Source organism: Dermacentor silvarum, chromosome 3, assembly GCF_013339745.2.
Source record: "Dermacentor silvarum isolate Dsil-2018 chromosome 3, BIME_Dsil_1.4, whole genome shotgun sequence".
NCBI classification, from domain to species: Eukaryota; Metazoa; Arthropoda; class Arachnida; order Ixodida; family Ixodidae; genus Dermacentor; species Dermacentor silvarum.
Window position 1 is genome coordinate 24,851,787 of NC_051156.1, and position 23,513 is coordinate 24,875,299.

At 47.1% G+C, this 23,513-nt stretch overlaps 1 protein-coding gene across 3 annotated transcripts in view; it reads right to left on the minus strand.

The window, feature by feature from the left end:
- The window catches only part of LOC119445387 (ubiquitin conjugation factor E4 B), a 441,801-nt gene that overhangs the window by 191,028 nt on the left and 227,260 nt on the right, over nucleotides 1–23,513 (minus strand). For all 3 annotated transcript variants that reach the window (XM_049664500.1, XM_037709694.2, XM_049664499.1), the window contains exons 8-11: nucleotides 10,196–10,333; nucleotides 8,560–8,676; nucleotides 8,058–8,150; nucleotides 5,968–6,165 (exon numbers count right to left, since the gene is read on the minus strand). In XM_049664500.1, coding sequence (XP_049520457.1) covers nucleotides 5,968–6,165; nucleotides 8,058–8,150; nucleotides 8,560–8,676; nucleotides 10,196–10,333 — 546 coding nt within the window. The remainder of the gene's footprint in view (nucleotides 1–5,967; nucleotides 6,166–8,057; nucleotides 8,151–8,559; nucleotides 8,677–10,195; nucleotides 10,334–23,513) is intronic.

Here is a 23,513-nt window from a genome sequence, read left to right on the forward strand (position 1 = left end):
AGACGCGGTCGTCGGCTCCCCTCGCACGTTTTCACTCGCACATACAGCATACGGAGCGCGGCGACTGCGTTATCGCCCTTCGTCTTTAGGGTACGGCCACGCTAGCGGCAGAAACACGCAGCAAAAACGCCCGTAACGCGCGGCAGGAATCAGGGGTCTTGCGGCGTGCCGCGCGAAATGGGTTCTGCGGCAAATGCGTGCCGCGAGATGAAGAACCAATCAAGAGCGACGAGGGTGACGTCACGGAGCCATCACAACCGGAACGCCGCCGGTGCGAGAGCGCTCGCGGTGTTGCTCGCCCGTTCGGAGAGCGCGGGAGATCTTATCGCGCTGCCTCGCGGCGAGACGCGCGTGCCACGGTGGCCTCGCGGCAAGGCGCTGACACGCAGGCAACTTTCCGCTCGCTGCATGACGCGCGCGTTTTTTGCCGCTAGCGTGGCCGTACCCTTATGTACGGAATATCTATGAGCCAAAACCAATTTTAGGGCCACAACGCGTCATGGACACCATCTTTATATAGCAAATACGGATCTCAAGGGCCATACTTTTGCTGGCGGAAACCGAAAATACGTCATAGTAGTCGCCCCCGGCACTTTGGGCGGCCAATGCCATCGTCAAGCCACCAAGCCAAGCGACATGAAAAGTCAAAATGGCCGCTCGGGCCGGCGCGGGGTGGCAGTTCGCTACGTATGATACGGGAACGGTCCCACAGTTGCGATGCAACAGCGGGGTTACCAATGCATTGAGTTGTATGGGAGCTACGACGTAACGTAACGACGTAACAGCCGAGAAAACGCAGCCCCCGGGAACGTAACAGCGAGGTTCTACTGTAACACAATACGACGCTACGACGCCATCGTGACGCTCGCTCTTCGTTTCCGATGCCTCGCGCTTGTCCGAAACGACACGCGTCCACGCATCCGGTACCTGGTGTAACATTCCGAGGATGAGTGCTTCGACGAAAACGGAAAACGGGTGCGCGTTACAATTCAGGGCGCGTTAGAATCGAGTAAATACGGTAAACGTTTATTTTTCGAATTTTCGTGCCGAACCTGCATATAACGAAATCCTCTTTATAACGAAGTTTTTCGGGAATTTGTCAATTTCGTTATATCCAGGTTTAACTGCATTCAGTGCCGTACTTGACACACCAATCGCATTTCCTCAGTTCCGTTTGCTTGTATGTGCGCCCTTTTGTTGTTCGGGTACATTTGTAACGAAAACTATAACTCACTCCTGCTTAAGGCCTGGAATTCAGGCTAGCAGTACTCAATAAATAAATAAAATAATAGTCACCAATTTTAGTAACGAGCATCGACACCTCCTCCGCGGTACTTGGATAGCGTTTGCCGAAGAAATACAACACGTTGCTGAATGTTTTACCCCTGAACCAGTGAGGATGGCTGACAAGTCACTGGGCAACGTCGACATTAATTCAGAGTTATCTAACGACAAACAGGCAGCACTGTACGAGCTCTTGCTTGAATTCAGGGCATGCTTCGCAAGCTCGTCTAAGGTATGCCAGACTTCAGTTACAAGGCACAGGATCATCACATGCAACGATGCACACCCGATATGCCAGCAGCGCTACCGCGTGTCGGCAAAAGAACGCGAAGCGATTCGTACACAAGTACAATAGATGCTTGAAGACAGCGTGATCGAACCTTCCAACAGCTTATCGTGGTCTCCGGTCATTCTTGTGAAAAAGAAAGATGGAACGCTACGCTTTTGCGTCGACTACTGGAAGCTTAACAACGTAACTAAAATGGATGTGCACCCACTGCCACGTATAACGACTTGTTAGATAGACTGCGGCGTGCCCAGTATTTTTCGTCACTCGATTTGAAAAGTTGATACTGGCAGATCGAGGTAGACGAACGAGACTGCGAGAAAACTGCCTTTCTGACTCCTGACGGCATTTACGAATTTTGAGTGCTCCCTTTCGGTTTGTGTTCAGCCCCTGCAACGTTCCAGCGAATGATGGATACTGTCTTCACTGGATTGAAGTGGCAGACTTGCCTTGTGTATCTTGCAGATGTCTTTTCGGAAACATTTGAGCAACATATTCATCGCCTGCGGCATGTGCTAGAAGCACGCCGATTGGCTGATCTCACGCTTAAACCAGAGAAGTGCCACTTCAGTTATGAAGAGCTCAAGTTTCTCGGACACGTCGTAAGTGCCAAAGGAGTTCGACCCAATCCCGAAAAGCTTGCCGCTGTAGCAGCTTTTCCTCCTCCTGCCAACAAGACGGCCATCCGACGCTTTTTGGGCTTGTGTCTGTATTATCGCCTCTTCATTGACAACTTCTCGAATATAGCGGATCCCCTGACTCGCCTTACCAGGGATGACACGCCATTTGCCTATACCAATGAACAACAGGCAGCGTTCGCTGAACTACGACAATGCACGCAGTCAGCACCCGTCCTGGCACATTTCGACGAAGAGGCTGACACCGAGGTGCGTACTGACGCCAGTAACATCGGCCTTGGTGCAGTGCTCGCCCAACGTCAAGACGGCATTGAAAGAGTAATAGCTTATGCTAGCCGCTCGCTGTCCCGTGCCGAGGCGAACCAACTACTCTACTACAGAAAAAGAGTGTCTTGCGGTCGTCTGGGCGATCACGAAGTTTCGCCCTTATCTCTCTACCCCTATCTCTATGGTTGTCCCTTCAAAGAAGTGACTGACCACCATGCCCTCTGTTGGTTGGCAAGCATGCGCAACCCTTCAGGACGACTGGTGCGGTGGAGCTTGCGGCTACAGGAATTTGACATCACCATCGTTTATACGTCTGGCCATGAAGACACTGACACGCTGCCCCACGCACCCATTGATGCTGTCAGTCAGGAAATAGAGGACGGTGACGGCTTCCTGGGCGCCATTAGTTCGTCGAACTTGAGCAGACGGCAGCATGACGATACTGAGATTCGACCGATCATCGATCATTTAGAGGGCGGCACAGCCATACCACGCCATCTATCCCGCTCGTTGACATCCTTCCGTCTGCGAGACAGCGTGCTGTATAAGAAGAATGCCCGTTCGACCAGCCGTGCTTACCTCCTGGTGGTTCCAAGGGACATGCAAGACGACGTCCTCTTCGCCTGCCATGACAAACCGACATCTGGTCGTTTAGGCTTTTCAGGAACACTCGCTAGAGTAAGCGAAATGTACTATTGGCCCAGGCTTTCAACAAGCGTCAAACAGTACGTTAAAGGCTGTCGTGAATGCCAGCGCCGCAAGACACCTTCCATTAAGCCGGATGGTGTCATCGTTTAGCTTACTTCAGTCAACTGAAGCACCTCACACGCCTTTCGACCAAGTCGGCATGGACATTCTCGGACCGTTTCCTCTGTCTGCCGACGGCAACAAATGGGTGATCGTCGCGACTGATTATTTAACACGCTATGCTGAGAAACAGCCGATCCCACGAGCAACGGCCTCAGAGGTAGTGCAATTATTATCTTGCGTCACGGTGCTCCCTCCACTGCAATAACAGACAGAGGGTCAGCATTCACAGAACAGCTTATGGACAAAGTTTTTGAATTAAGCAACACCAGGCATCGCAAGACGACCGCGTATCATCCATAGACCAACGGACTTACCGAGCGACTAAATAAGACAGTCACAGACATGCTCGCAATGTACATCGATGTCCAACACAAAACATGGGATCGGATCGTGCCTTACGTGACCTTCGCATATAACACCGCCATGCAAGAGACGACGCGCTTCACGCCCTTTCGCCTTCTCTACAGTTGCCGTGTCAAGACGCTGACCCATTGACAACTGACGCCGAGGAATTTGCAGAGCGTGCCGAGGAAGCTCGGCAGCTCGCGCGGCTACACATTGGCCAGCAGCAGCAGACAGACCCACGACGCTACAACATCCGCCACAGGGAGTGTCTTAGAACCCCGAGGACCAAGTTTGAGCACGGACCCCCGTCGCCGTTGTGGCCTCTGTGAAAAGCTGCTGAGCCGGTATTTCGGTCCATATAAAGTGCTCTGCCGTGTCAGTGACGTAAACTACAAAGTTGCCCCGGACACAACATTGCACACAACATTGCACACACGGAGTAGGACACAAAGACAACCGAGCTCGGACATAGTTCATGTTGTGCGCATGACGCCGTACATTGCGCGTCCGTAACTTTCTTTACGTTTTTCTCTCACTCCCTTTGTTTCTGCTTTTCATTTATCTTCGTGAGCTTGCTTCATCGTTCAGTGACTGTGCCGGCGTGACGTCTTTGTGTACTTTTGCCTTGCCTGTCTTCTTTTTTTTCTTACGCCTATTTTTTAGCATCAAGGCGATGCTTTTGTTCGGAAAGGGGGAAAGGGGGGATATCCGAATTAATGAGATCTTACTTATACAGTAAAACCCTGTTAATACATAGTTGGTGGGGAACGTGGATCAGGTATGCACTAAGCGATATACAAGTTAACAGACAAAGGCAGATGAGCCACTACGATAGAAACCTCGCTGTTACGTTCCTGGCTGTTACGTTCCTGGCTGCTGCGTTTTCCTGGCTGCTACGTCGTTTGTGGAAACATGGCAAGCAGCCGACAGGCATCACAATCTTAGATGCAATGCACTATTTAGCTTCGGCATGGGGCACTGTCATTGCAAGTACAGTTCAACACTGCTTCACAAAGTGTTTTGGTGTGCGTGCATACGGCACAGCAGAAGCTGTTGGAGATGAAGCCTTCTCCGACTGCGATGAACTCGACACAGTGATGCAAACTGTTTGCGACGGAATCGTGTACAGTGATTACGTTTCTATCGATGACGCCCTTGTCACCTCCGAGGTTTTATCTGTCGACGAAATTATGGCCGAGTGTGCCGATGTGCGCAGCAGTGAAGACGAAGTTGAGGAGGAGAGGGAGCAGATGTCAGAGCCAACCTCCTTGTCCGGCCGTAGCGGCACTAAATTTATTCAGAAGATATGTGAGCTCAAGTGACGATGTTGGGAGTTACACGACACTACAGGTTCTTGAAAAATGCCTTGTGCTGCTGGGGAGTGAGAAAATGCACCAGGCAATGCTTCATGATTTTTTCAAGCGCAAGCACTGAAAAAAAAAAACCTGTGCCGATCACCACCCTGCTCTCATTTAAAAATTTTTCCAGTGTCTCGGCTCTTTTGTTTCCCGGCTCTAATGTTTGTTTGTTTTTTGTGGTCCCGTGAAAAACGCATCAGCGGGGTTCTACTGTATAGACTTACCGGCGAGAAAAGAACTACATCTTAATTCTCACTGAAACACACGAAGACAAGTTTTATGTGCGAGCAGGCCGCAAGCTAGTTTCTCTTTCAGGCCCCTACTTCTCTGGGAACACCCTCATGACGGCAAACACAAATGCCACATCGAAGACGGAAGAACCATTACCCACTTCCACGTCATTGTCACGAATGATGTGCAAGAGGCAGAAGCTATGGGAGCAGGAAACACGTTCCGGTCACCATGTTTTGGCATCACTGCCAGTGGGGACTGCTGTCCGTGAAAAGCCTGTGTGCCATAATTTCACTACCCATGGTTTGTACGCATAACATATCCCCGATTCCGGCCTTGTTTCTGCCAACTGAAGTAAATACTATGCCCTAACCATTTGGCATGCTTTAAGTAACTACTGCTTAAGTGGCCAGCCATGCAGTTCAATTAATAAGTTCAATGGTGATAGGGTTGGTGATTCATCGTGACTATATTTAAACCAGAATTACTTATTAAGTGGGTACATATAAACAAGGTTTTACTGTAACAAAGTCTTTCCTTCCAACTTGGTTCTAATGAGGTTCGAGTGTAAATAAAATAAAATACTTAAACACAAAAACTCATCACAGCCTTATAAAGAGGACTGGCAACTTTCTGCTGCCACTATGCACTTCAAATATTGGGAGGATTTCTCATACAGCATTGACAAAATAGATAAAAGAAGAGCGAAGCAACTCTGCTCAACATTGTAGTGTGAGCAGCAGCTTACCTTGTCCGGCTGTACCCGGAGTGCGAGCAGCTGGAGCACAGCGGCCAGGTTGAGCATGAATCCATCCGAGGCCACCTGTCGGGGCTCCACCTGGAGCTGGCAGCGCCGCTCGTTGGCCTTGAGCACCGCCCCCAACCAGGTGAGCACCGCCTCGCGGCTCGACAGCAACAGGGTGCGCATCGCCACATGAAGCTGCGCCTACAACCACCCAACACGGCTTGCACCTGCTGTGGCATATTCTTGACGTGTCAAAGAGGAGCGGCCCAGGGGTGCCCAAATTCCCTCTGGAGCAATTTTTGGAGCAATTTTTGGAGCAAGTAAAATTTCCTTTTCAAGCAATTTGGAGCAGACAAAATTTCATTTTGAAGCAGTTTGAACCAGGCCAATCAGAACTTTGGTGAAATAATGCAATATTTCCGTGCACTTCGAAACCAAGGCAAAACGCAAAATAAACCAACAAGAAGTGCGTAGTAGAAGCGCGCTTTGTAGCTATAGCGTACTAGAATACGCTATAGCTGAGCGGCAGCATAGCAATGCTCTCCTGCAAAGCCGAAAACATCGGTGGCACTATGATCGAAGCACTGACACTCATGATGATAGCGGAAAATGTTTTCAATTATGCCATCGAATCGATGTGGTAACAATTTCTGGGTTGCCATATGTCACTGCAGACCGAGAAAGCCGCAATCGACCCTGGGCTGGCATACCGTAAAACTATACCAATCTGTTTTTATTGTGATAGCAACTATATGGACACTCTAGGCGCATTTCTGCCGTCGTTGTCGCCATGATGTTCCGTATAAAGTCTAGGGGCAATAACATCGTCGCCGCGCGCAGTATGCTGCATGAGCGAGTAAAAGTGTGCAAAGGTGAGCCGACGATGGCGGCTCAATCTCGCACATGTAAGGGAGGAAAGCGGGGAGGCAGTGTGCCATCCCCCATTGCAGGCAAGACATCGGGGGCAGGGGTGGTGTGAAAGGGGGGCTACCTCTCTGGTGGCAGCTGCGCACGGCTGCCGCGTATGCTATCTTGAAAGTGATCAGCGATGCGGACAGTGTGCGAGTGCTAATGGCTTTGTGTACGCTGTGTTTTCACTGCTTAGTTCGCGTTGAAGCGAGAGCATGGACGAAGGTCGACTCGCTCGCTGCTGCTGCCGCGCTTCCTAACTCCAGCGTTTTGACAGCAAGTTTCTGTGATCATCGAGCGAGATGTGTTCATGTCTGCCTGCGCGCGTGACGCTTGTTAATTTAGTTAGTAAGCGAATGTTTACAAGTTTATATGGCCAATAAAACCACTATCCTTACTTCGTATAGCTGTACAGTAATTTGCTATCGCAATCGATGCTTCGCCTATTGGGTAAACTCCCGACATTTTATTCCAAATCCACCATTAGCCCTTCGTGATGGCTCAGGCCTCACCCATATGGGAATAAAAACTGATTGACATAGTTTTACATTTACCGACCCTGGGGACAGAGATGCCCACCCACTCAACCTGCTGAAGCACGCGCCTCCCTAATATCTAGTTCGCTCACAGCGAACTCGGCTACTTTTCGTTGTTTTGCGCCTCAGCTATAGGAAGCGCCACGCCGCTCAGCCCACTGAACCATATTCAAGTACAATCTAAATACAGCAGCCGTGGTCGTTCCAACAGCAGTGACAACGGCCAAGAGTCCGGGAGTGGCCACTTGCCGGAAGTGCCAAAATGTCCAGTGTTATAAGTGTGAAAATTACCGAGAAACTGTATGGGAAGCGCCGTCGCGCAGTGTGCGGAATGTGAACGGCTGCACTTTTTTTCGGAGAACGAATACGCTCCATGTTCGCTGCCACTGCCGGAACACACATGCCAAAGCCGCTCTGGTGCAGTGTGGCGCAATTTCGGTCAATTGTCTGTGTTTGGAGCAGTTTGGCAAAGGAATTTGGGGTTGTATCAAAATGGCTCAGTTTCGCAAAGAAATTTGCGTTTGTACCAAAATGGCCCAATTGGTGCAGGAGTGAGCCCTGCAAAGGAACCTCACTGATGACTTCTAAGGACTTCACAAGGGTCTGTTGCTCTATTCATATTATTTCATATTCTTTATGTACACGCACCCTGGCTGCCTCCAGTTTGGCCTGCAGCGTCTGGTGGGCCAGCTGAATGTGCTCTGGGTCCCGGTCCTCATAGTAAGCACGCACCAGGCTAGGCTGCATACCACAAAAGGCACTTCTAGAAACACTTGCATGATGCTAACACATACAAAGCGAGACAGCTGGTCAGCATAGGCCTCTGTTATTCGCGCCTCGTAGTGGCCTGCACTTTATTGCTCTTGCTATCCCATGCACTGTTACTATTTTTAGCTATCACATGCCTTGCCAAGTATTTCGCTGTCTCGTAAAATTTGGATATAACTTAAAGCAGCGCGAGAAAGACGAGGACAGGAATCGAAAACAAACACAGCAGGATGAGCGCTGAAAACTTTGGGTTCAACTGGTTTGTAAAGACTGAGTTTATGACCCTGATGGTGCGAAATATTGCGTCCCAGGGAACATACAACAAGTGCGACTGCACTGTAATGTGGTAGAAGGTGGCCGCGATGCAGCACGCCATGCTCACCTCATCCTCTGCAAAAGGTGACAGGGCCAAGAAGGGCCCAAGCAGCGAGAGCCTGCTCAGCTCGCGGCCTCCACTGGCCGTGATGGGCGTTGGCAGCCACAGGGGGTCGTCCACCATCTGCACAGACCATCATCATCAAATCCTCCACACGCAGTACTGGTGTGCCCAGTTCAATGCCTAAAACTGTGCAGTCACCCTGTTGCAAGGCACCGACAGCTCCTTCCCATGCTGTGACATTACTTTTTTGCTCGAGAATTAAATTCGCTCATCAGGTAGCATGACAGAGGCATGGCCTAACTGTGCAGTACAATCTGCAAAACATACACTAAAGCTTTGCTAACTCGAAGCTGTAAAAACCGAAAAAAATTTTGAGATGAGCAGAGTTTCGAGATAAGCTAAATCACGAAAGTAGAAACCCACTGGCTGCACACAGGCCACATCTAGCCTTTCCAAAATGCCATAAGTAATATTCTCGGTCCCTTTCACGTGCATCGGCACCGGACATGTTGGCATCCGCGGACAATGATGCTAGTCATGCCACCGCCCGTTGTTGTTTCGCACCGAGTCAAGACGATTGAGTTTGATGCAATATTTGAAATCAATGATTTAACAAAGTGACGCCATTACTTCCTGCAGCACAATGACTTAAGGAGAAGTTGATTTGGAAAACCGAAAATGAGCTGTGGAAGAGAGCAATGGTCACACCTTGGGCAAGTGCCCACGAGTGATGCAGCCCTTAGAAGCCATCATGCGAGCAAGACTGCGGCTTTGTAAGGATGCTCGCTTCATGCTGTTGTGTGAGCATGAAGTCCTTATAAAGCCACAATCTTGCTACAGTCGATATAAAGAAGTTATACTTACACCCAAAACTTTGTTATATCGTGAATTTCGTTAATTCGAGGTTTCGTTAATACAACGGAACTAAGATTGGGAAATGAAAATAGTACATTACATCGAGAATTTCGTTAAATCGAGGTTCCTTATATTGAGGGCTGACTGTATAACACTGAGGGCTCGCATGCTGGCTTTTTTGGGCAAAGCCCTTAGACTGATTGCACCTGCTCAAAAGCATCGATGGTCTTGCTAAATGTCACGATTAATATGCTGCGACCCCATTGAGACGCGTCCTAAATGAGAGGGGAAAAAAAAAAAGACTTACACACAAGGGGCGATAGACAGAAAGGAGGGGCAAAGAAAAGCAACGAGCACGGCGTCTGGCCGCCAAGTGTCAAGCAAGTACAAGCCACATTACCCTGTTGAAACACATGGATTGACACCGCAGTGAAAAATAAATATATATTTTGAGACGTCAGAGTTTGAATTAACAATGGTTCACCGTATAGTTGAAAAGCTTTAAAATTTACCTTGAGATTCTGAAAGCTAACTTTCAGGGCCTTTCAGAACAACTGCCCACAGTTAAGCCTGCTCATTCATGAAAGTTAACCAGAATTTCTTTCGCTAATGTTTCTCAGTGGCATGGTGAAAAAGCAGCACTAAAGATGCAAATAAAGGAGAGAGCAACACCTTTTGCACTGTACCAACTGGCCTAGTGACCGAGACAAACAATTTGCTAAATCGGATGGCCAACACCAGCACGACTAGTGTGGAAAGTGAGTTAAATCAGTGCCACCCATACCAACTGGCAGATGGGCCATCCGTTACGGCGCAGCTGCGTGAGCTCCACCAGAGCAGCCAGGGGGGCACGGAACAGCTCCGATTGGAGGGAGCAGCTCCGCATACGCTCCACCACACCTCGCACCAGAGGCACAAACACCTGCGAGAACAAGTAATTTTTCGGTCGCTCGCTGTTCGCTTCAAGTACAGTAGAAACCGTGCACTGTTAACACGAAATAATGAGGAAATGTTCAAAGCATATATGAACACTTATCATGCACTTATCAGAAGCGATCACATGGAGACGAGAAGGCATGAACATCCCGGGCACATCGAAAACGGCGACAACGACCACCTATAGCCGCACACTGGCACGCGAAAATGCCGATGCCCACCGTACTCGCGTGGAAACGAGCGGTGTTGTTGCTTACGATGCAGTATCGAAAGGGCCATTGATCACTGGTTGCCTGTTTAGCATAAGAGGCAAACTGTATTTTCGGTAACTACTAAATCTGGCAGCACAAAAATACACTCTCCGTAGTTTCACTCCTTTCATGGAAGCGCCAGCGACTGCGACCGACAGCCTTCGTTCAAGAACGGTGCCTGTAGCGCGGTATTAGCACTGCGCCGTGTCGCCGCTTCCTACTCATGTGTGCATCGTACTATGCTAAGAGTGGTTCACTTCAAGTCGGTAAGGTCTGTACCGAACTATAAAAGCAGTTTCCTTCATCGTACTTGCTTATCCTATATTTCAGGCCCGCCGGTAGCGGACGAACTCGTAGGCTGTGTTAGCCCTATAATGAAGCTGCCTGAACGAGATCGACACCACCTGAAACTTGATGTGTAGGGCTGTAAATGGCTGGAAATTGTGCATATCAGCGTCGGAAGTACGTTTCGACTCAATTTGAGCGTCAATAAATACATACACGAGCGCATTTGCGGCGATATTCACGTTGTCGGTGCGACGTTGTCACTCGGCGGCAACTCGCACGGCGATCAGCACACTGGTTTTGTCGGCGTCATCGGCACGAAAGCTTATCACACTACGATCACTCGCTGTCGTCGGTCGCGTCGTCGGTCCCTTCTTCGTCATATACTTGTACGACAATATAGATGTCCCACTGGCACAGTATCACAACTACAGCCGGCCGAGCGTTGGCGCCGGCGTGAGGTTGACTTCTGACCGACATCGGTGTCGTGTCGGCAATATTGTTATGTACCGGACGTTAACCGAACATCACTGTGAACAGCTGAAGTTTCTACCGAAATACGGCGCAAATACCGCGTCATCGACCGCCACAGTGCCGACAATAAAGAGTTCGCGTGCTCGACGGCTACGCTGCATACGCATGCGTCGTCAGCTGCACGAACAACGACGCCGTACAAAACGTTTTCGGCACTCGCCGCTAGGGTACAGCGCATGCGTACTCGGGACATGCAAAAGGCGGATTCTAAAGAATGAAAGAAATCTTTTTCAATGGCAAAAGTACCGAAAGACACCTTTACCTTTAAACAAATGCGACTCAGCCGGTTGCACAATGGTGACAGTATTTATTTAAATGCTGCTCCGTGCCGTGATGATAAGGTGCTGACAAACACGTGGGTCGATGGTCGCACGATACGAAGCCCACGGCAACCTGGCGGGTTGCCGTGGGCTTCCGCGTACTCAAATCACCTTTTTCTTGAAGGCGACGGTGAATTGCCATCGGCTTCTGCTCATTTTAAAACAAAATGTGAAAAATATTTTTGGCCCTCACTAAGGCCAATACTATCCCAGGCAATACCTGATAATTCTTCAAATAGCCCTGCTAAGCTAGCCTCACTCGATAGGGTGCGCGTGTTAAACATTGCCAGGGTCAGTTTCCAGTGGCGGCCTGTCCGAACTCAGAGATTCTTAGCACCCTCTGCTGAGTTGCAGGTAAACACGCCCGTGTACTTGCGTTGTAGTGCAGGTTAAAGAACCCCAGGTGGTCAAAATTAATCCGGAGCCCTCCACTACGGCATGCCTCATAATCAGAACTGGTTTTGGCACGTAAAACCCTAGAAAGAAGAAGTGCTGACTAACGGCCACGTCCTCTGCTACAGAGGTCCTCCAGATAAGAGAGAATTTGGAGTAGGATTCCTAATCCATAAGGACATAGCGGGTAACATTGATGAATTCTACAGCATTAATGAGAGGATAGCAGTCGTCGTAATAAAGCGAAATCGGAGGTAGTGAAGGTAGTGAAGCCCCAACCAGCAGTCACGACGATGAAGAAATAGAAGAGTTTTATGAAGATGTTGAATTAGCAATGAGAAAGGTGAAAACGCAGTACCGATGCCGTAGTTGCCAATTACTTGTTGACCAGCCTACTTTTTCCCTACTTTTGCATTGAAGTCATGGGAGACTTCAATGCAAAAGTAGGGAAAAAGTAGGCTGGTGAACAAGTAATTGGCAACTACGGCATCGGTTCTAGGAACACTAGAGGAGATATGTTGGTAGAATTCGAGGAAAGGAATAGGCTCCGAATAATGAATATCTTCTTCAGGAAGTGCAGCAACAGGAAGTGGACCTGGAAAAGCCCTAAAGGAAAAACAAGGAATGAAATTGATTGCATACTCTCTGCCAATCCCCGCATAGTACAAGATGTATAGAAGTGTTAGGTAGGGTAAAGTGCAGTGACCATATGTTAGTGAGGTCTAGGATTTCTCTCAATTTCAAGAAAGATTAAATTAGTCAAGAAGAAACAGGCCAACCTAGACGCAGTAAGGGTAAAAGCAGACCAATTCAGGCTGGCGCTCGCACACAAATATGCAGCTTTAGAACAGGAAGATAAAGATAACATACAAGTAATGAATGAAACCGTAACTAGTCTGATCTCAGAAGCAGCTATTGAAGTGGGAGGTAAGGCACCAAGGCAACCAGTAGGTAAGCTCTCCCAAGGTACAAAGGACCTAGATAGAATTCACTGAACTGTTGAAACTGATCAACAAGGAGAAAGTAAGGGATATTCGAAATCATAACGTGGAAAAGATTGAAGAAGCAGTAAAAAATGGACGCAGCGTGAAATCAGTGAGCAGAAAACTAGGCATAGGACAAGGCAAAATGTATGCACTTAAAGATAAGCAGGGTAATATCATCAGCAATTTCGATGACATAGTAAAAGCAGCAGAAGAATTCTATACTGACCTGTACAGTTCCCAGAGCAGCCAAGCTGCTTTCATTCGAAGTAGTCATGAACAGGATACAGAGGCCCCTTCTATAACTAGCGATGAAGTTAGAAGGGCCTTGAAAGACATGACCAGGGGAAAAGCTGCTGGAGAAGATGGAATAACACGCGATTTAATAAAAGATGGAGGAGATATCATGCTTGAAAAGCTTGCGGCCCCTTATATGCTACGCCTCACGACTTCAAATGTACCAGAAAGCTGGAAGAACGCCAACATTATACTCATTCATAAGAAGGGAGACGTTAAAGAATTGAAGAATTATAGGCCCATTAGCTTGCTTTCGGTATTGTATAAAAAATTCACCGCGATAATTTCCAATAGAATTAGGGCAACACTTGACTTCAGCCAACCAAGAGAAAAAGGCTGGCTTCAGGAAGGGATATTCTACGATGGATCCTATCCATGTCATAAATCAGGTAATAGACAAATCTGCGGAGTACAATCAACCTCTCTATATAACTTTCATAGATTATGAAAAAGCATTTGATTCAGTAGAGATACCAGCAGTCATCGAGGCATTGCATAATCAAGGAGTACAGGAGGTATACGTGAATATCTTGGCAAATATCTACGAGGATTGCACAGCAACTTTGGTTCTCCACAAGAAAAGTAGAAAGTTACCTATCAAGAAAGTGGTCCAAGCAAGGAGACACAATCTCTCCAATGCTGTTCACTGCATGCTTAGAAGAAGTATTCAAGCTCTTAGACTGGGAAGGCTTAAGAGTGAGAATCAACGGTGAATGTCTCAGCAACCTTCGGTTTGCACATGACATTGCCCTATTCAGCAACAATGGGGACGAATTACAGCAACTGATTGAGGACCTTAACCGAGACAGTGTAAGAGTGGCGTTGAAGATTAATATGCAGGAGACAAAAATAATGTTCAATAGCCTCGCAAGGGAACAAGAATTCAGGATCGCCAGTCAGTCTCTAGAGTCTGTAAAGGAGTACATTTATCTAGGTCAATTACTCACAGAGAACCCTGATCATGAGAAAGAAATTTACAGAAGAATTGGAGGTTGGAGTGCATACAGAATTTACAGAAGAGGTTGGAGTGCATACGACAGGCATTGCCAAATCCTGACTGGGAGCTTTCCACTGTCATTGAAAAGAAAAGTGTACAATCATTGCATTCTACCGGTGCTAACATATGGGGCAGAAACTTGGAGGTTAACAAAGAAGCTCGAGAACAAGTTAAGGACCGCAAAAAGAGCGATGGAACGAAAAATGTTAGCTCTAACGTTAAGAGACAGGAAGAGAGAGATGTGGACTAGAGAACAAACGGGGATAGCCGATATTCTAGTTGACATTAAGCAGAAGAAATAGAGCTGGGCAGGCCATGTAATGCGTAGGATGGATAACCGGTGGACCATTAGAGTCACAGAACGGATACCAAGAGAAGGGAAGCGCAGTCGAGGATGGCAGAAGACTAGGTGGGGTGATGAAGTTAGGAAACTTGCAGGCGCTAGTTGGAATCATCTAGCGCAAGACAGGGGTAAGTGGAGATCACGGGGAGAGGCCTTCGTCCTGCAGTGGACATGAATAGACATGATGATGATGATGATGACTCTATGTTTATACGTGTTTAGAACATGGGCAGGTTAAAAGACAACCTTTGTAATTTATAATTATTGTGAAAATTTGCTATTCTCCCTGTATTATTAGTTTGTGTGTGTAGGTTAGCACGACGCCTGTCCAAGGATGCCAGAGCAGAATAAAATTTTTTGTAACAACTTAAAGTTATACAGTTAATCCTGCTTATAACGAACCTCCATATAACGAATTCCTGAATATAACGAAGTTTTTCTATTCCCCGTCGTTACTCCATAGAAGCACACGTATTTGAGATCTCTACGTAACGAAGTGGCAGCGGGAGACCCCTCGAAATAAAGAATTTTCTCCGAAGACAACCTAGAGATTTCGCCCTAAAATTTTCTCATTTTTGCGCGCAACCGGAAGCCCCTTCTCCGCCGCGACGGAATGCGAAGCGACGGCGTCACGCTTGGCACACTGAAATTCACGTCAACTGCGTGCGAGCGTGCGCGAGGCGGGCCTGCATCCCTCGACCTGGCAATCTTGCCGCCGCAGGCATGACCTTTCCACCTCCCTTCATTCCAACCTGATATCGCCGGTTGCTGCAGCTGGCCTAGCCCGCCAAGCCGGCAATCTCCTTTTCCTGTTGATGTTGCCACAGCAAAAAAAAAAAAGACATTTTTTTGTTTTCAACGCACTGGCAGCGCCACTCGGGTTACTGCGCAAGTCTCTGCGCTTAACTTTACTAACCTGACACTAGGTGACACTATACGACACTACGACGCCATCGTGTCGCTCGCTCTTGCGACGCAACAGCGGGGTTACCAATGCATTGGGTTCTATGGGAGCTGTGCCGGGACCGGCCGCAAACGACGTAACAGCCGGGAAAACGCAGCCCCCGGGAACGTAACAGCGGGGTTCTACTGTAACATTATACGACGCTACGACGTCATCGTGACGCTCGCTCTTCGTTTCCGATGCCTCGCGCTTGTGCGAAACGACACGCGTTCACCCATCCAGTACTGGAGTGACATTCCAAGGATGAGTGCTTCGACGAAAAAACACAAGATATTGACCTTGTCTGCAGTTCACTTTAAAATAAGCCCGTGTGGGGGCACACTTTTACACATCGCAGATCGCTTTCAAGATACAGCGGTCGTCGCCGAAGTAAGCGCCCCCCCCCCCCCCCCCCTTTCTCGCCTGCCCCGCCGTGCCTAGCGCAGAAGCGCGTTTCCGCCACCCCCCTTTCTCCTTCACGTGCGCGAGATTGAGTCAGCTGACTGCCGCAAGCTTTCACTCGCACACACAGCCTACGGCACCCGGCGACAATGTTGCCGTGTTTGGACTTTACACGGAGCAACGTCCGCGGTGACGGCACAAATGCGCTTTGCAATACAATGTGCTTCTGCGCGGTTACTACTCTAATGGCGACAGCAAATTTGCAACCCCTATCGGCAGCTTCTCCGCATTACCGGGAACTTATCTCGAAGGCCATGCTTTTGTGCGCGCGCGGTAATCGGCAACAGCTGTACGAGCAGGAAATACATCATGGTGGCCATGTTGTAAATTCACTATTGCTGGCGACTGTCGTCCGGGCGTCGCAACTCGAGAATTGAATGTCTGCGCACATGAGATTTTGCTGATTTTGTTCCTGTGCGTGTAAAACAAGAAAAATAGTACGCACTAACCGTTTGGTGGGCAATGAGTGACTATGGCTTAAGCAGTCAGCCAATACATGGGGTTCAATGGGGGCTGGGTGGGGGAATCTTCGCAACTACGTTTAAACCGCAATTACGCATCAAGCAGGTATGTATTAACGAGGTTTGATTGAACTATCCTTACTTCGTACAGCTGTCTGTTAATTCGCTGTCGCAATCGATGCTTCGCCTTTCGGGTGAAACTGGGACTTTTTTGTTCATCGCAACTTTAGTGTATTAGGAGTAAATCTTGAGCGATAGTAGATACGGTAAGCGTTTATTTTTCGAATTTTCGTGCCGAACCTGCATTTAACGAAATCCTCCTTATAACGAAGTTTTTCAGGAATTTGTCAATTTCGTTATATCCAGGTTTAACTGTTGAAATGATTGATGCGGACGATGTTATGTGCTTCAAAAGCATATTTGGAGGTAGCTGTTTTATCAACATTCGCAATTATTGGAACAATTTTCTTTTGTAATACGAGAACCTTATGTTTGTTTTGGTCATTGTGGTTGTGGGCCATACTAAACTGCGGAAATTAAGGTGAGAAAAAAATGCGTAATAAACTTGTAATTTGCATTTCAAAGGTAAAGTTTCACGACATCGCGACAGAGCCCTGCAGACGGAAGAGAGTTTCTTGTAGACAAGGTCAGTGTGTGGGCATCCCAGTTTAAATAACAAGAAAAATATACTCCAAGAGTCTTGTGCACTTCCAACTATTTCTATTGTTTAAAGTGAAGCAAAGAGTGCAGTATTAGAGGTTTTTTTCTTATGCAAAGTATTACAGCCTTGGACTTCGTAGGATTTATTTTTAACTTATTCATCCTTGACTACCTCAACAATTTATTTAGTGGGTCACTACATTTCACCATTAAATCATTAAGGCTAGGGCCTGAAAGAAGTAGTGCGATATCATCGGCGTATATATATATAGATCGAAGGATCTATACTTACAATATAATTGATATCTGCATTGAACAAGAGAGGTTCCAATACGCTCTCTTGTGGGACAGCACAACTGATAGGCAAAAGGGGTGAAAGTTTATTATCTACAGACACCGACTGACTTCTCTTTTGGAGATATCCTTCAAGCAATGTCAGTGGTTTACCATGGATTTCGTACATTTTAAGTTTGTTAACAAGATTCATATAATTTAAGCCGTCAAAAGCCTTACTAAAATCAAGGAAAAGGCCTACCGTATACAAGTTCTCATTAATATTGTTCGAATTAATTTCCTTCATTGTTAATGTCGCTGTTTTTGTAGATTTGCCTGTTTGAAACCAAATTGTGGCTTGCATAGTATCTTGTTTGTCAAATAACTTATTCTTGAAGAAATGACTTTTTCCAGACCTTTGGAAAACACAGGGAGTACTGAAATTGGCCTATAATTTGCTGGTGCATTTCAGTCACCCCCTTTAAAAATGATATACTTTTGCAGTTTTTATTGCGTTGGGGAAAACTCTGCACTCAAATGCAAGATTGTAGATGTGTGAAATCAAGGGACAAATTATGGTTAACACATATTTCAAATGTTTCATCTGCATGCTGTTGATATTTAAGGTTTTGCTGTTACTAATTCCCTTGTACACATTATAAACTTCATTTGCATCAGTAGGTTCGAAAAATATAGTCTCGCTAAGCTGGCTAGAATAAATGGCGATTGTAGTGTCCCTACGGTCTTGAGATGAAGAAATGTTATTTAAAAAACGTTTGTTGAAATATTGTTACGGTGAGGAAAGCAGACAATGTCGACGACAGACGAGACGACGAAGTGCTGTTCATGGCAACAGCCTCTCTGTATTCTCACCTGCTGCTTATCTATCTCCTGTAAATACACCTTGTAAATAGTTTATACCCGTGAGGTGGAGGTACTGGGTACGCGTCTTGCACCGACCCATCCGACCAATCTAGCTTGCCACCACCAAGTGAAAACGTGACCCGCATTGTGAACCGTGAACTTAAAGCAGCGTTTCCCGTCTCACCTCAACAGATGTCTCGATATCGCTGATCCAGTCCATGGTTCGCCAGGAAATCACTAATATGGGTCTCCCCAGCGCCTGCTCCTTGAGTCGTCCTGACACCGGCACTGCTCCTATGCCTCGGTCCTTTCACATTCCACCCTACAGTGCCCGGAATCCATCGGACTGTCGTACACCTGATGACAGGCCGATCTGTTTCTGCTGCGGCCGAATCGGTCACGTTTCCCATCTCAGGCCGCCGCGTTTTCTCGCCTTACCACCATACTCACCACCCCGCCGATTCTAGGACACTTCGATATGTCAGCCCCTACAGAAGTGCGCACCAATGCCAGTGGCCACGGCATAGGTGCCGTCTTGGCACAAGTTCAGCACAACCGTGAACATGTTATCGCGTATGCTAGCCGTCTTTTGTCACCTGTGGAGCGGGTGACTCTATTACCGAGCACGAATGTTTGGCACTTGTGTAGGCTGTAGCGAAATTCCGCGCCTATTTATACGGCAGGCACTTTTCTATTGTGACGGACCACCATGTCCTCTGTTGGCTTTCGTCCTTAAAAGATCCCACAGGGAGGCTTGGACGATGGGCTTTGCGGCTACAGGAGTATTTCCATTCTGTGGTGTATAGGTCTGGTCACCTACACAATGAAGCTGACTGCTTGTCCCGTTACCCTGTACATACACCCGCCAACAGCGACACGGATGCTTCCGCAAGTGTTCTTGCCATTTCCCAGCTTTTGGACATTGCCCACGAGCAACGCTATGACGCTACCTTGAGAACCCTCATTCACCGAATGGAATCTGCTCCCACTGATCCATCGTTACGTTGGTTCGTCCTCAACGACGAGATATTGTACCGCCACAATTTTCCCCCCGACGGTCCTCCCCTTCTATTTGTCGTTCCCCAACACCTCCACTTAAAAGTGCTTCAGGAGCTTCATGATGCACCTACTGCCTTGGACACTTTGAAGTTGCTCGCACTTACGACCGCGTGCGCCGCCGCTTCTACTGGCCCGGCCTCGCATGCTCCGTAGGGCGATACGTAGCTGCTTGCAAGCCCTGCCAACATCGAAAAAAGCCAGCAATGCTTCCTGCCGGGTACTTACAGCTAATTGCCATTCCAACTGAGCCATTCTTCAATGTGGGTTTGGATCTCCTTGGCCCTTTCCCCCGAGTCCAGCTCCAGCAACAAGTGGATCGCTGCGGCTACTGATTACGCGACATGCTACGCCATCACTCTGGGGCTTCCCATGAGCTGCGCGACTGACATTGCCGATTTCCTACTCCGGGATATCATTTTAGTCCATGGCGCCCCGCGACAGCTCCTTACCGACCTTGGCCACACTTTCCTCTCCCAAGTCATCGCCGATATCCTACGCTCCAGTTCTACCAAGCACAAAATCGCTACCTCCTATCATCCCCAGACCAACGGCCTTACTGAGCGACTTAATCGGACCATCACTGACATGCTAGCGAAATACGTTTCAACCGACCACAAGGATTGGGATATTGCGCTACCCTATGTCACGTTCGCCTATAATTCGTTACGCCACGATACTGCTAGGTATTCCCCCTTTTACTTGCTCTTCGGTCGTGACCCTTTATTACCATTGGACACTTCGCTTCCTTTGGTACGGAATTCACGAACCAAGTATGCTCGCGACGCCATCACCCATGCTGACCATGCGCGCCAGCTTGCCCGTACTCATTTGTTGGCATCGCAGGAAACTCAAAAACACGCTTACAATTGCCGCCATTGTGAGACATACTTTTCACCAGGCTCTCTCGTACTACTTTGGTCCGCTTGCCGATGAGTGGGGATATCCGAGAAACTCCTTCCGTGCTACAAAGGTCCTTACCGTGTTCTACGTCAAGTGACCAATGTCACCTATGAGATTGTAGCGCCCTCCGGTGCCACAACGAGGGGCGCTTTGGTAGGCGCCCTCAGCCGTCGCCTTGGTACCGGCTGTAAAGAAAGAGAAAAATAAAGAAGCACAGCGCGTGCCGAGCTTGCGCCCCGAGCACACGCTGTGCTTCTTCATTTTTCTCTTTCCTTACAGCCGGCACCAAGGCGACGGCTGAGAGCGCCGACCAAAGCTCCCCACATTGTGGCATAAAAAAATAGAGCGAAATAGAGCGAGCGCATCGTATTGGTCGGTATTCCCCTGATCGCAAACGCCCAATTATAGTTAAATTTGTATTGTTTAAAACAAAGGAAGCTGTCCTTTCTAATGGCCATCATTTTAAAGGCACTGACTTCAGCGTTGCCGAATGCTGAAACAGTCGACGATGATGAATGTGCTAATCTTTTTAATAGAGCTTTTGTGTCAGTCTTCTCCTATGAACCTAGCTTGTCATTTCCCTCTACAGTTAACGACTCTACTAGTTTGATGTTGTCAGTAACCTTCTTTGCCGATGGTATTTTGTCTCTAATTGACAATCTTAAACTAACATCCTCAGCTGAAGTAGATAACATAAACTCAAAAGTGTTAAAAAATACTAAAGACATTAGTGCTGCTTATTTGTGCTTGCTGTTCTCGCAGTCACTCTCAACTGGCATCATACCACATGGTGGGGAGGGTTGTTCCCATATCAGGTGACAAGAACTCTCCACTTAACTATCGCCCCATCTCACTAACAAGCATACCTTGCAAAATCATGGAACATGTCATTTATACAGAAATTATGAAATTTTTAGACGCCAGGCAACTTTTTTCATTTTTCACAGCACAGATTTCGCAAGGGATTTTTCTGCGAAACGCACTTGGCAGTTTTCCTTCATGATCTTCACACTAATCTAGATACTAACCAGCAGACAGACACAGTATTTCTAGACTTCGCGAAAGCATTCGATAAGGTACCACATCAACGACTATTACTAAAACTATCTCTGGCGAACGTGCACCCCGATATATTGCGATGGATTGAAGCCTTCCTTAGTAACCGCTCACAGTTTGTCCTTATTAACAACAGCCCATCTGTTTCCCTACCGGTAACTTCTGGGGTTCCACAAGGATCTGTCCTCGGGCCTCTCCTCTTCTTAATATATATTAACGACTTACCTTTGCATGTATCCTGCAATATTCGCATGTTTGCAGATGACTGCGTCGTTTACCAAACAATTACTAACATGTCTGATCAAATCTCCCTTCAGGAGGATATTAACCGCTTGCAACAATGGTGCGATTGCTGATTAATGACACTTAACCCAAATAAATGTAAAGTAGTGGTATTCTCCCGCCGACGTAACCCACTAGCTTACCCATACACAATAAATAGCATAGACGTAGAAAATGCGCAGTCTTACAAATACCTTGGTGTTACCTTTACTAATGACTTGACTCGGAGCGCTCATATTACTAACGTTCATATCATCTTCTAATGAATCTCTTGGTTTTTTAAAACAAAACCTAAAGCAAGCGCCCAAGCATGTGAAATTGCTAGCCTATAAAAACATAATCAGACCTAAACTCGAATATGCATGTGCCGTATGGAGCCCTCATCAAGCATATCTAATCCACGCACTTGAATCGGTGCAAAACCTTGCCATAAGGTTCATACATTCAATGTATTCCTATGATGTCAGCGTGTCATCATTGAAAAAAGAATCTGGTTTGGTTACACTCGCTAATCGTCGTCGCATCTCAACACTCCCTCATAACTTTTATCACACTTCACTTAATCAACCGCCATACATTATTCCCGCTGCCCGTATATCACATCACACTCAGCACGCGTACCAAGTTGGCCGGCCTCGCACTCATACTACCACTTTTTCAGGCTCATTCTTTTTTCGCGCAGCAACAGATTGGAACAACCTGCCCCACCAAATTGTCGCCATAACCTGTGTACCTACATTCATGCAAAAACTAACAGACCATCTTTCAGAATAAAAAAAAATGTAGGGGATATATGCTATCTATCTGTGTAGTAGACGGAATTTTTCACGCGTGTTGTATTTAAAACTTGTGCTCTGCTGTCCTTAAACTGATGTATAATAAATATATGTACGCCCACCCCTTATGTAATGCCCCTATGGGGCTTTTAACGTAATAAAATTAAATGAAATAAAGGAGTGTACCCTCTGCACGTGTTTGAAGCAATGTTTAATAGAGACGTTTTTTGTTCTTCATCATTTTGAAAAGTTCTCTTGTTACCCGTGGTTTTCTTATCTTTCTCGTTTTTTTGGTTTTTTTCGTGTACGCTTCGAGCGGAAAGTGCTCCAAATATAAATGAAGGAAATAGTGAAGAAAAAGGTCATACGCATCATTGACAGCAGTTTTTTGCAGCACACAGGACCAGTCGAAGTTCATAATGTCGTGCTTAAATGCTTCCAAAGAGGTATCTGTTATGTGCTGCACAGTAATAGACTCTTTCACATTGTTTCGCTTACCATGCTCATTCCGAAAGATGACAAACACCGGACAGTGATCGCTCTCATCAGAAGCGATTGTACCAGAAGAGAGCACACTTGTTTCTATATTTGTAATTATTTGATCTAGTGCTGACGCAGTAGTGCATGTGACACGTGTTGCTGTTTCTATTAATCGTAGCGTGATTAAAAGACTGGACAAAAGAAGACACACAGGGACACACACTGCGCTAACTTCCAACAATGTTTATTACCGAAGACCAGTTCATACTTATACACTCAGCCATCATGAGTCATAGCCACATGAACAGTTAAACATTCAAAGCAAAAACATTTTTCTATACAGTGATATCCTAAGGCATGCGCAAAAATTTCAGTTCTTTATCAGAGAGAGCCAATGATGGTTTACTGATACAGGATTCTCCCAAGGCAGCAATCTGTTAAGCTTCTATTATCAGTTTAGTAAGGTCGCACTTCTACCAGTAATGGTTGCTGAACCATAGAGAGAGGAGCAATGATGTTGCTTACAATGAAGGGAGAGAAATCTATC